The 12,007-nt window shown below is 31.2% G+C and overlaps 2 protein-coding genes across 5 annotated transcripts in view; one reads left to right on the forward strand and one right to left on the reverse strand.

Annotated features, from left to right (window-relative positions):
• mRpL15 (mitochondrial ribosomal protein L15) overlaps positions 1-260 on the reverse strand; it is a 30,369-nt gene extending 30,109 nt beyond the window's left edge. Inside the window, exon 1 of the mRNA XM_075356791.1 lies at positions 39-260. Within this exon, the coding sequence (XP_075212906.1) occupies positions 39-140 (102 nt within the window). The 5' untranslated portion in view covers positions 141-260. The remainder of the gene's footprint in view (positions 1-38) is intronic.
• Positions 261-468: 208 nt separating this feature from the next.
• Positions 469-12,007, forward strand: part of LOC142319474 (deubiquitinase DESI2) — a 40,272-nt gene continuing 28,733 nt past the window's right edge. The window contains exons 1-2 of one of the 4 annotated variants that reach the window (XM_075356795.1): positions 469-733; positions 3,022-3,125. In XM_075356795.1, the coding sequence (XP_075212910.1) occupies positions 3,087-3,125 (39 nt within the window). In that variant the 5' untranslated portion in view covers positions 469-733; positions 3,022-3,086. The other 3 variants (XM_075356794.1, XM_075356796.1, XM_075356797.1) reach the window with 3 other exon arrangements.

A 12,007-nucleotide genomic window follows, 5' to 3' on the forward strand; every position in this document is an offset into this window, starting at 1 on the left:
TCATAAACATTTGCTTAAATAAAATATCTAGAACAAACCCTTTTAGGTGCAGCTGGATTGTTCCGAAGATTGTAAAGCGATAACCTAGGTGCATTCCTTAGCATTGCTAACGCGATTTCTGATGCACGACAACCTGACATTTCTTTGACTGCAGATAAAAACCAAAAGATAAAATCCTTGCACTAAGACACACTTATATTTTTAAATAAATATAACCTATAAACAACAAACGATCAGTCAACTGGGCTTATGGAAACGAGATGCATTAACTGATGGCTTTTGGAATCGAGTTATATGATAAGCATTTAATTCCGAATTATAAATATAAAATTTAACGGTTAAAAGTTAAATCACTTTTAAAATAATATCTTCTGTTTAATTTTCACTTTTGTTTTAATTATTACATTATTGAACATTTTTCATTATTTTTTGCTGTTGGTATATGTGAGTAGAAATCAAACGATTGAACTCATTGTGGTCGTCTGAAGTTCTAGTTCCCTGTTCTCTGATGTAAATTGGTTAGATGTCATTTACGTCACTGAAAACAATTTAATCTAGTAATATGTTTGGTTAGGGCTAAAATAATGGTTTTTACCATATGTAAAATTTTACATCAAGACATTTTTTACCTTGTGCTACACGGGAAACCATATGTTGCCGTCGTACTGGAGGAACTTGGGTGCGTTAACGTTTCTTCTATCCTCCTATTGCAAATTTTAAAAGTGACAAAAATGTAAAGTTATGATCCATTGTTTACTTTTGTTAGAAGTACTAGAATAATATTACTGTAGTTATTCTGATAATGTAGTGGGGATAATTGAAGATAAAAATATCTCTTATATTGACTACTAAATTATGTGGTGTTAAAAAGGGACAATTTAATTGATGTTAATGATTGCTTATTGTTTTAGAAGTGTTGAATGGTATTAAACGTTTTACAGTTTCCTTAACAGATATCTGAAATGTTCTGAAAAGATGCTATTACCATTAATTTTTTATCTAAAAATTTATTTTGTGATTATATATTTTTTTGTAATAAATGCATGTACAATACTGTTGTGTTCGGAATGCGTGTTTTACTTGCGAGAATTTTTTTTCTGTACAGCGGGAAAAGTATTATTTTAGTTTAATCATTGACCGTCTAAGATTTAAAACTGTAATTTTAATTTTTTTAAGTGTAGTATGGCTAGGATTTGCAAAATGATAAGAGAGATAACATATGTCCATCTTAAAAAACGTATTAGTATCATGTTGATTTATGGCCGGTAACCTTGTCTGGGGTTGTGTTTTATTTAGATAATTATTAAAATATTTGTAGTAGTTTATTTTTGTTATGATAGTGTCAGCAAGGTAATACTGAACTGATAAATACAACTTATTTCGTTTTTGTAATATTTAGCAAATAAACTTAATGTTTTTTTATATCTTATTTTGCCGGAGATAGACTGTAGTCTTTATTATACATTTAATTAATTCGTTAATGTTTATAACTTTGTTACATTTTTTAGTAAAAATAATATGGAGAACACTTGTAAATATTAATTGGAAAGTGATATTAAAATAGTTTTCTAAATGCCATGTTACATAGAGTATGTCTACTAATTTTGTTTTTTTTTTGGGATGGAATAATTATTTTTTATCTTTTTTTCTTATAATATGAAAACATTTCTAAATGATATACATGTGCCATCACCTTTCTTATAGTGTATTTTAGTTGCACTTTTTCATTATTGTACTATTTAATGATCTTATACAAGGACATTTCAGTCCTTTATTAACAGCATGTTCAATATTTTATTCACGTGTAAAATAAAAATATTAACCGTATAAGCTCAAAATCTTTGACAGGTGTTTAAAATTTCTTTTTGAATGTTCTGTTGATATCTATAAATAGAAAAAATCTGGGTACTTTCAACATCAGAGTATGCTAAAAATAGTATAATAGATACTAGCTTGAAATAGTTATTTAACATCTAGCCCATATAATCCAAATATTTGTTATTTGATCATTTTTTTATATTTTAAATCTTTTGCTGTAAAATAACCTATTAAAAATTTCATACTCAATTTAATTTCTGTTCCATACATATTCATCTGACATACTGATTACTGTAATCAATCAAGATTTTTAAATATCTGTATTGTGAGGTTGTATTCTTTATTTATTCTAGTTCGAACTCAAAACTAATGCATCAAATTAAATTGCCCTAAACATTTTTCTTATATGGTTTTATTTACAATACTGATATGCTTGAAGAGAGATAATTTTTTAAACCATCAAGCACCTTCAAGAAAAATTACTATGTGTACAGTCAACAAGTGTTAAAAAAATTCCTGTCAGTTAAGTTGTAAAAAATCTTTTAATAGATAAAGAATTACTAGAATGTATAGAATGTTAGAACAGTATTTTCATATTGTGATAATTATTATAGTTATAAAAAACTTTTCCTGTAATCTGGTTTGTTAACTTGTTTTATAAACAGTAGGTTTATATTCTTTTCTTTTATAATCAATTAAAATTCTATTTTTATTTTGTGAGATGACCACCATTTTATTCTTTATTTCATTTTGTTTATTTTGAATTTCATGGTTATCACAGGTGCCTTGTTAAAATACTGTATCATTGATTACTAGTAAATATTAACATTTAGTTGACTTCTTTGTAGTGATGGGTAAAATATTATGTAATTAATTTATAAAATTTATGTGGAAGAGTTTTAGTGAATCATTTTTTATAATTCTTTTCATTTCGTTCCTTTAATTTATAAAAAAATTATTTCTTGTGTTACTGGTAATCAAATTGTAAGTCATCAAAAAGGTGTATTAAATTTTGTTTGAATCAATAATTCATTTATGTTTCTTATTTAAATATGATTTTTTAATGTTTTCCGTTTATTGATAGTATTTTGTAAATTTCATGAATAATTGTGAAATGTTATGTTATTTTCTTTATAGCTATTGATCCCTACTTATTTTGCATACTTATTCTACCTGTAGTGATTATGTTATTTATTGTTGCAGGTTGCAATTTTCAGTTTCCTAGTTGTTTAGGCTACCCAATTGAGAGTGAAGAGTTTTGTAACACAATGGCACGCGAGCCTATCATTCTTAATGTTTATGATATGGTAAGAAATTTTTTTTTTTAATATTTATTATTTTTTTTATTCAATTTGCTAAGTGTTTTATTAATTTTTATAATTTAATTATTTATTGAAGTATTCTGTATTTGGTCTTTTCTAATAAAATACAGTGGCCTAAGTAGATAACTGCTTTTCTTAATTTTATTATTCAAAACATATAATGTTTTTGTATTTTGTTTAATAGTTTATTCTTTTTACAAAGAGTCTTATGCAAATGATTGCAATAAAAAATGTAATGTGTTTTTGAAAATTATTTGATTTATGTATAGATTATATATATATAGATCAACAAATGTCGGATTCTTAAAATATTCTTTGCAACAATGAATTTATATTTGATCACAAAAATAAAATATAATGTATATTTTGTTTAATACACATTGCATATGCTTATATAGAAAGACATTAATTGCTTGATTCTTGAATTATTCTGATCTTAAAATATTATTAAGGAATTTGGATTCTTATCACAAAATAATATAAAAACATTCTGTGCAACAATGAATTTGGATTCTGATTAAAAAATAAAATTTATAATTATATGATCAGTTTTATTATCTCTAATGAAATTGGTAAATCTTTTCAGTTTTCATATCAGGTTATGACATATTTCTTGTTTACAGATCTTTATAATCCCTTACACTAGATATTTAAAATTTAAATCTTTCTTTTGTGATATATAGGAAGAGGGAGAAAGTACATTTTGGATTAGATGTTGTAATTTAGCATGAAAATTTGGTGAAAAACGTATTCTTTTTCACAGATCAAAGTGATTAGTGGATCTGAATATATTTTCTGAACAGAATCCAAATTTTTCTTGTTGCAAAGAATATTTAGAATAAAAGCAGTGGATCTGAATATAAGCATAAGCACAATGTGCACTTGTATAGACTAAACTTTCACAAGCAGATCTCAATGATCCTTTATTTCGGTGATCTTTCAATGATTTTATTTCTCATTGATTTTTATTTTTCATTTCACCAGTTTTACGTTTTAGACAGGAAATTATTACATTTTATTTTACTATTGTATTTTTACTGATGCTTTTGCTGCCATTTAAAAATGCCACTCATATTGTGATATATTTATCTCTATGGAATATGATATATCTTTGTGGCACTTTTTTTTTGTATGGATTGGTATGATATTCTATGTAATAGTTGTACAAAACCTTTTGTCCTTGAACATTAAAAGTGAAATTCATCAGAAAGTAAACCGTTCTACATCTTGGGTGCAGTTTCAGTCTGCTTGTTTTCAGTAGTTACTTATTAGCTGGTCAGTGAGTTTTGTTATGTTTGAAAAAATTTTGTTTTTGTGTTAGTTCAGGTGGTATTAACTCCTAAGGCCATGGCAGATAAGATATGGTAGTTTTACTTTTTTTTGTTAAAAGTAGATTTTATTTTGTTAGAAAAAACTGAGTTTCTTAAATTATTTTAAAACAGAATTCAATATAGGTAAGCCAACATTATAGTCAAATGCTATTTTACATTGTGTCTTATATCAAACTTGCATTCTCCAGAAAGTATCAATTTTGTAAATTTTTCTTGGGATTTATACATTATTTTGCATACACTGCACAAAATATGCAAAGTATGATTTAATTAAATAATAAATAAATTCCAGAAAATGTTATTTAATTTAATACATGCCAGTTACTAGATAACATTACATCAATGTAGTAGCCAAGAGAATGGTTGTTTTCGACTGTTCAGAAAGAAACAATTTTCCATGTTTTGATTAAATTGTATACTAGGTGCGGTATCTTTTTCAAACTCTATGATGGCACCATTTTTGCTGTAGAGGTAAAATTTTTGGCTCTATATAGCAAAACTCATTTACCTTATATCTAAACATTCTACAAAGATAATACAGGCATCTGTGAGAGGCCTTTTGAATCACTATTTTTTCCTTCATGTAGTTTTCATTTATTATACTTTACAAACCAAATTTCTAAATAGCTTTTCACATAATAAACTCATACAATATGCCTTTGTTTCTTTGCAACTATCATTCTTTTTCAATAAATTGTTTATGACCTATCGCAACTAGCAAGAGAATATAATAATCTCATTTAAATAAATTTAATTATACTGTTAAAATCTTCTGGCAGATAATAAGAATATTGTTTTATACCATTTTTAAGTATATTTTAGAATTATTTTTTGAAATTTAAAATTTATTTTTTTACTATTAAAAATATATGTAAATCTAGACAACACCAGAAATTGTACAAGAACAATAATTCTTGTACAGTAACCAGTTCCTTTCCCTTTTCAAAAGTATTTGTGTATATAGTGATAGATCTCATTGTCTAGTTAATAAATTTATACTTGCATATTCGTTTTATGAAACCAATATGTAAGTATTCTTGCATATTGAAGGGTTATGTATACAGGAAGTTACTGATGCTTCCTGTTTAAATTATTTTCAGAAGTGAAAAATAACTTTTAAACATGCCATTTGTGTGCTTATTTTGTACTAGTCAGCAGTGGTGTATATTACATTTTGTAGAAATTGATTTATCATAAATTTAATTGTCGTTAATGCATTTAATTATGCATTTTGATTAATGATTTAACATTTCCTAAAAGTAATAATGAGAATAGTTTTCATATTACTTTTATTTTCTATTATATTTGAACATCAGTACAATTTAATAGATTAATAATTCAGTTCTGTAATTCATTTATAAATGTCGTTCTATTGGTGAGTGACCTTTTAAAGCATTGTCTATTGTTATTGATTCTACATGTGAATTATATTCTTTTTTATTGAAAGTTTTAAATATTTCTTTGTTTAACTCATCCTTTGTTATCAAGTATATATTGTATTTAATTACATTTTATTGTTAACATTCATATATATATTTTTTGAATATATTCATACATTCTATTGAATGTGACAGATCTACACTCATTAAGTATTTAAAATATTTCATTGTGTTTTAATCTGATATAATGTTAAATGCCTAACCCTGCTAGAGCTACATCAGAACTAATACTAATGTCAGTAATAAACCTTTAATAATAAAAAAAAATCAGCCATATATATATATATATATATATATAAGGCTGATTCAAAAATATATGACAATCTCTCAGGAGCTGAAACTGTAGCTAAAAATTCATATAAACACAGGCCTGAAAACGCTTCATTAGTGAGTTACACCTAATGAAAGATTTTTCCCCTGAAATTATGGAAAGGTAAATTAAGGAGAAAATTTGGTTGTTTCTTTTATGGTTTTTGACCTGAAAATGTTTTAAAAGATTGTGGTTGTCATTTCATTCACCCACCGGGTTGGTCTAGTGGTTAACGTGTCTTCCCAAATCAGCTGATTTGGAAGTCGAGAGTTACAGCGTTCAGTAAAGCCAGTTATTTTTACATGGATTTGAATACTAGATCGTGGATACCAATGTTCTTTGGTGGTTGGGTTTCAATTAACCATACATCTCAGGAATGTTTGAACTGATAATGTACAAGACTACACTTCATTTACACTCATACATATCATCCTCATTCATCCTCTGAAGAATTATCTAAACGGTAGTTACCGGAGGCTAAACAGGAAAAAGAAAAGGTTGTCATTTCATTAGTCTGTTTTGACCAATCCATTGTCTACTGTATGTATTTAAATGGTCCTTTACATTATTAAAAAAAATGAGGAGGTGCCTCGTCATGCCTGAACTACATCTCTACTGTTTTCATAAGAAATATCTTCCAAGAGGGTGAGCAGGTTTGTTTTCCAAAAAGTTTAAGTAGTAGTTCAAGTTAAGTGGTTTTCCTGTAAGTCTCCTTGATAAGAAAAATGGACCAACCAAGTGGAACCATCATGGAACACCAAATCATTCATTAATTGGAAATGTCTAGTCGCAGTCTCATGTGGGTTTTTATCCACTCAAATATGGGTGTTATGAAAATTTACTATCCCATTTTATTGTGAAGCATGATCCATCAGTTACTGGATACGATGGAATTGCATGGATACAATGGATGCAATTTCATATCGATTTTTTATTTAACCATCGGTAGAATGTCGTCCGTTTATTATGATCTTGAGGTAATGAGTCTTGTACCCTTGTTTCATGGAATGTGTACAACTGTGCCTCATGAAGCGCCTGCCATATACTTGATTGTGAAAAATATTTAAATGCCATGATACCTGTCTGGTGCTTGTTGGTGATAATTGTACAGCATTTATTATTGCTTGTTCATTATTATGGTTTCTCGTGCTTCATTGATGGCCAGTACCTTCTCGTTTTGATTTAAAACTGCCAGTTTCTCAAAATCATTTCTCCAACAGCTTCAAAAGTTTTGTGATCAGGTGCTCTTCAATGTAGATAAGTATCACGATATTCGTGAACTGCAGCCACCAAACTATTCTTTCTTGTTTATCGTAAATTACTATCACGTCCGTAAACTCTTCAAATGAATACATATTTGCATAGTCTCCCATTATGTATTAAAGAAAATTTCACCAAATTTTATAAAGACTATTTTTTGGATTGTACACAGAATCTCACAGATTACCTTAATACAATATAAAAACTACCATCAAGATTATTCAGACACTGTTTCAAAAAGATAATTGCTGATCAGCTGATACTACCAATCTATGAAAACAAACTGATTCATTTTGATAAAAAAGTAGTAAATAAATGATTAACTGTTATTTCCAACCTATGGACAAAATTAGTTATTTCAAGCTGTTATAATTTTTTTCCACAATTCTCAGTCTGTTTTGTTTTTTAATAACCTGAAATTTCAATATCCTGTTTTCAATTTTTTCTTAAGTAATTTACATGAATCTTTTCAAAATTAAATTTTCTGAATTTCTAATTGAAAAAAAAATACAATGTAACTAATCACTGAACAAAGTTTTCTTATGTTAAACCCAAAAATGTGTTATTTTGTACCCCCAATTTTTGTGTTTTAACAACACATATCTTTAAAACTAATGGAGTTACAGTTTTGGGATGAATTTTTTAATATTTTCAGGAAAAACCATAAGAAAAACGAAATTCATCCCTTAATTTACCTTCCCAGAACTTCAGGAAGTCTTCATTTCAGCAGAGGAGCAGAATTCTAGGCGAAATCTATTGCTAGCCGTTAACTCGTTAACAAAGCATTTTCAGGCTTATGTTTATATGAACATTTTTCCTATTTTTAGCTATAGAATCAGCTCCCGAGAGATTGCCGTGTAGTTTTGAATCACTCTGTATATAATAACACATAAACAGGAATGTATATTTTTTTTAAAAATACAAATTTTATTTAAAACAGTACATTACTACATTTGTCAGAAAAGTACTCATTTAATGTTAACAAAAACCAAATTATTTTTTGGTGTTGTGAAAAATTTATCAAAACAAAATTTACTGTTAAAAAGTGCAAATAAAAACTGGAAATTACACAATTGTAAAATAAAATTAAATGAAAATATTTAGATAATAATTTTTTTATTAATGACAAATACAATAAATTATTTGAAAAGATATTATTTCAGTTGGTAATAAAATAACAATAGCTGATTAACAAAGTGCAATATGTTATTAGTGTTTAAATCATTCTTTAAGGTATATTATATATATCGGGTACTGCAAATTGTGCTGTCATTAGCAAAGGTTTTCTGTGAATTTTAGTTTAATTTAATCAGTTTGCCATTGAAGTAATGTTCTACTCATTTACAAAAAAGGAATATGTTGATTTGGTATTCATTTTGTGTCTGTGAAATGGTAATGCTACAACTGCTGTAATAGAATATGAATGATTTTAAATTGCAGGTTTCCAGATCCAAAACAATTAGCATGACTTTTCACAGTCTTATAGGAAGCAGGTTTACTACTTACTATTCATGCCAGCCATGAATGATCTGCCCAACATGACCCTGTTGTTGATGCAGTCCAGGCATCAGTACACTATGTCTTTCAAAGCGGATCAGAGTTTTGCATTCAATGGTTTGGAGGAGACTTAAACAAAACAAGTTTTATCGTTATCCTACACCCATGAGATGGTCCGCTTTGCTTTGAGTTCTGCAATTGGTGGATAACAAATCAGCAAATGTACAAGTATGTTTTGTTTACCAACAAGGCAAATTTCTCTTGAGATGGCATCAACAACTTGCACAATGACCATACATGGGCAGAAGTAAATCTTCATGAAGTGGTAGAAGGCAGTTTTCAACACTGATTTAGTATCGCTCTATGGTGCACCCTTCTTCACATTCAGCTATTTGGACCGTTCATGTTACCTGGCTGCTTAAATGCTGAGGTGTACTTGTACTGTCTTCAAGAATTGCTTCAACTGCGAGAAGATATTCCTGTAACGCTGAGACCTCCAGCACGATGACGTACCTCCCTACTTCTCTTATACCACTTCCACTCACTTAAATCATCATTTCCCTGAGAAATGGATCGATCTAGAAGGACACATTCCTGGCCACCCCAAGATTGCCTGATCTAATACTTTAAATTTTTGTCTGGAGTTGAATGAAAAATATTGTATACAAAGCAAGAATACATTTTTGTGAGGAATTAAGCTTTGTCGACCCACGAGGGTGTGGTAATCAATAAGGACTGTGTCCTTAATATTTTGCTGAATGATTTGCTCCCAGATGACAATATGGTGGGTGAGGTTTCATACCACCGGTGTGTCAGGCAGGAAGTCGCGATTTTCGAGACCGACTTACAATCTTTTGAGATCACTGAGGCAGAGGTGCATCAGGTGATCTGCAGTATGACACAGCACAAGGCTCTCAGATATGATTGTATCACAGTGGAGTTCATCATCTGAGCACTTCTCCAACTAGAATATATAATAGGTTGCTCTTCATCGGCCACTTTCCAGTGTGTTCGAAGCGTGGAGACTTGGTGTTGTAGTTCAAAGGTGGTGACAAAGATCCTACTGTTAGTTCTTACCATCAACTAACGCTCTTGCCTGCAATTGGCAAGGTTTTTTAGAAGGTCCTACGTTTGTGATTTAATGTTAGATTGGTTGCTAATCATTTGCTAATAGACAACCAGTATGGTTTCCGACTGGGCAAGAGCACTGAGGATGACATACTAAAGGTGATGGGTATAGCTTCCTCTAGTCCATGTAAATATGTATTAGGCATTTTTCTGGACATATCTGGGGCATTTAATAACTTATGGTGGCCCTCTGCCCTGTTTCAGATGCAGAAGCGTAATTGTAAACGAAATTAGAAGTGCTCTCAAGTTATTTCAGCCATTGGACCGTTTCTCTGTGTGATGTCGGCTCAGAGGTTTGTAAGACCTTAACTAAAGGATGCCCTCAGAGCAGTGTTCTTAGTCCCCTTGGATCATAGAATTCGATTTGATGTTGTGTTTAAGGCTGCCATACGGTTGTTGTGTCATCGCTTATGCTGATGACGTACTGCTACTGATAGAACGAGATTCGTGTGACGAAGTAGAGTTCCAAGCTGCTCATGTTTGTGAGACACTCCAACTGTGGAGTCTCCAACATAAGATGATTTTCAGCCCAGTGAAAACCACAATGATGTTGCTTAAGGGCCGATTGGCTGCTTCCCAATGAATCTGGGTTCGGATGGTGGGATGAATCCCCCACAGGTCGCTACACACATGGTATATTTCCTATAGTATCTGATTTAGGTGCGATTGGATGAGTCTCCCAACAACCAGTATATCACACAATTTCTCTTCAGGCATTTTGGGCAAGTTTTGTTAGGTTTCATTTGGTGGATTTGAGTAAATGCCCGGATTGTGGGACTGATGATACAGTGGACCACGTCCTCTACATCTGTCCCTGGTATGAGGTCAAATATTCACAAGCTGTTAGGGAACTTGAGAGAATACATTCCTTTCTGGATCTCCATATTAACTGGATGATCTGCGAGGAGTGGTCTATAGTGGGTGGTTTTCTTCGCATCCTTGCAATGAGGTACTTGTTTGTTGTAGGATCTCGGGTGGCTAAGGTTCCGACTTAGGCATTGGATTGGTTGGAGGTAAGTGCATTGGCCGTGTGCCACGGTTATGTTGGTGTTGTTTATGATTCGATTTGGGGCTCCCACTGGTGGGGGTGGTTGTGCTGCTGAGCTATGTTAACCCGTGCAATCAGGAGCGTGGCTTCCCTTAGCTGGTGGGGGTCCTGATCGTGACTTTGTAATGACACGCATGACTCCATGATGTGCCCAGTGGGTGGATGTTTTTTCCCTGGCTCCCGCGTGGACCGGAATAAGGTTACGTTCCCCTTGTTAGGTGACCTAAATTGGTCGACTTATTTGGCTGTAGGTCTGAATTTCTATGTTGCATAAGACATAATTTTGATTGGTATGAGTGTAGCACTGATTTACCTTTCAACTCGTTCATCTTCTGAGGCATTCACAGTCACGAACGGTGCTGTTAAATCTGGACTCGGCGGGTGTGCGGTTTCGGTTAGTTAGTTTGAGGGAATCGTGTTAGGTTGGATGTGAAGATGTCTAATTTGAGGTCTATGTGAAGGCAAAATTTGATTTGTATTTTACTGATACAAATGTCTGCCATGGCATTTACATCAGTGGTATCCTAGCTGATGACTGTGAGATATAATCAGTTAGGGGGTCTAAAGACGACCTCCAGTAATGCCCCTCAGGGCTTAGAATGGAGGGGGTGGTGTGGCAACCGGTAACGTCACAAGGGGGTGTCTTCCCCCCGACAGGGTTGGGATGTGAGGAATTAATTCTCTGCATTATAGGCGGCTGAGCAACTTAAGGATAGCTGTGAAGAACTAAAAAGAGCAACAAAAGCAATACAAACTTGCCAAGAAATGTGCTGAAAATGGCGAGTTCATTTTTGAATATTTATTATAAAATTGAAACATATAAATGCACTTTGGTCTAGTGTACCGTTTCTAAA

The sequence above is a fragment of the Lycorma delicatula genome, chromosome 2 (assembly GCF_047948215.1).
Source record: "Lycorma delicatula isolate Av1 chromosome 2, ASM4794821v1, whole genome shotgun sequence".
NCBI lineage: Eukaryota > Metazoa > Arthropoda > Insecta > Hemiptera > Fulgoridae > Lycorma > Lycorma delicatula.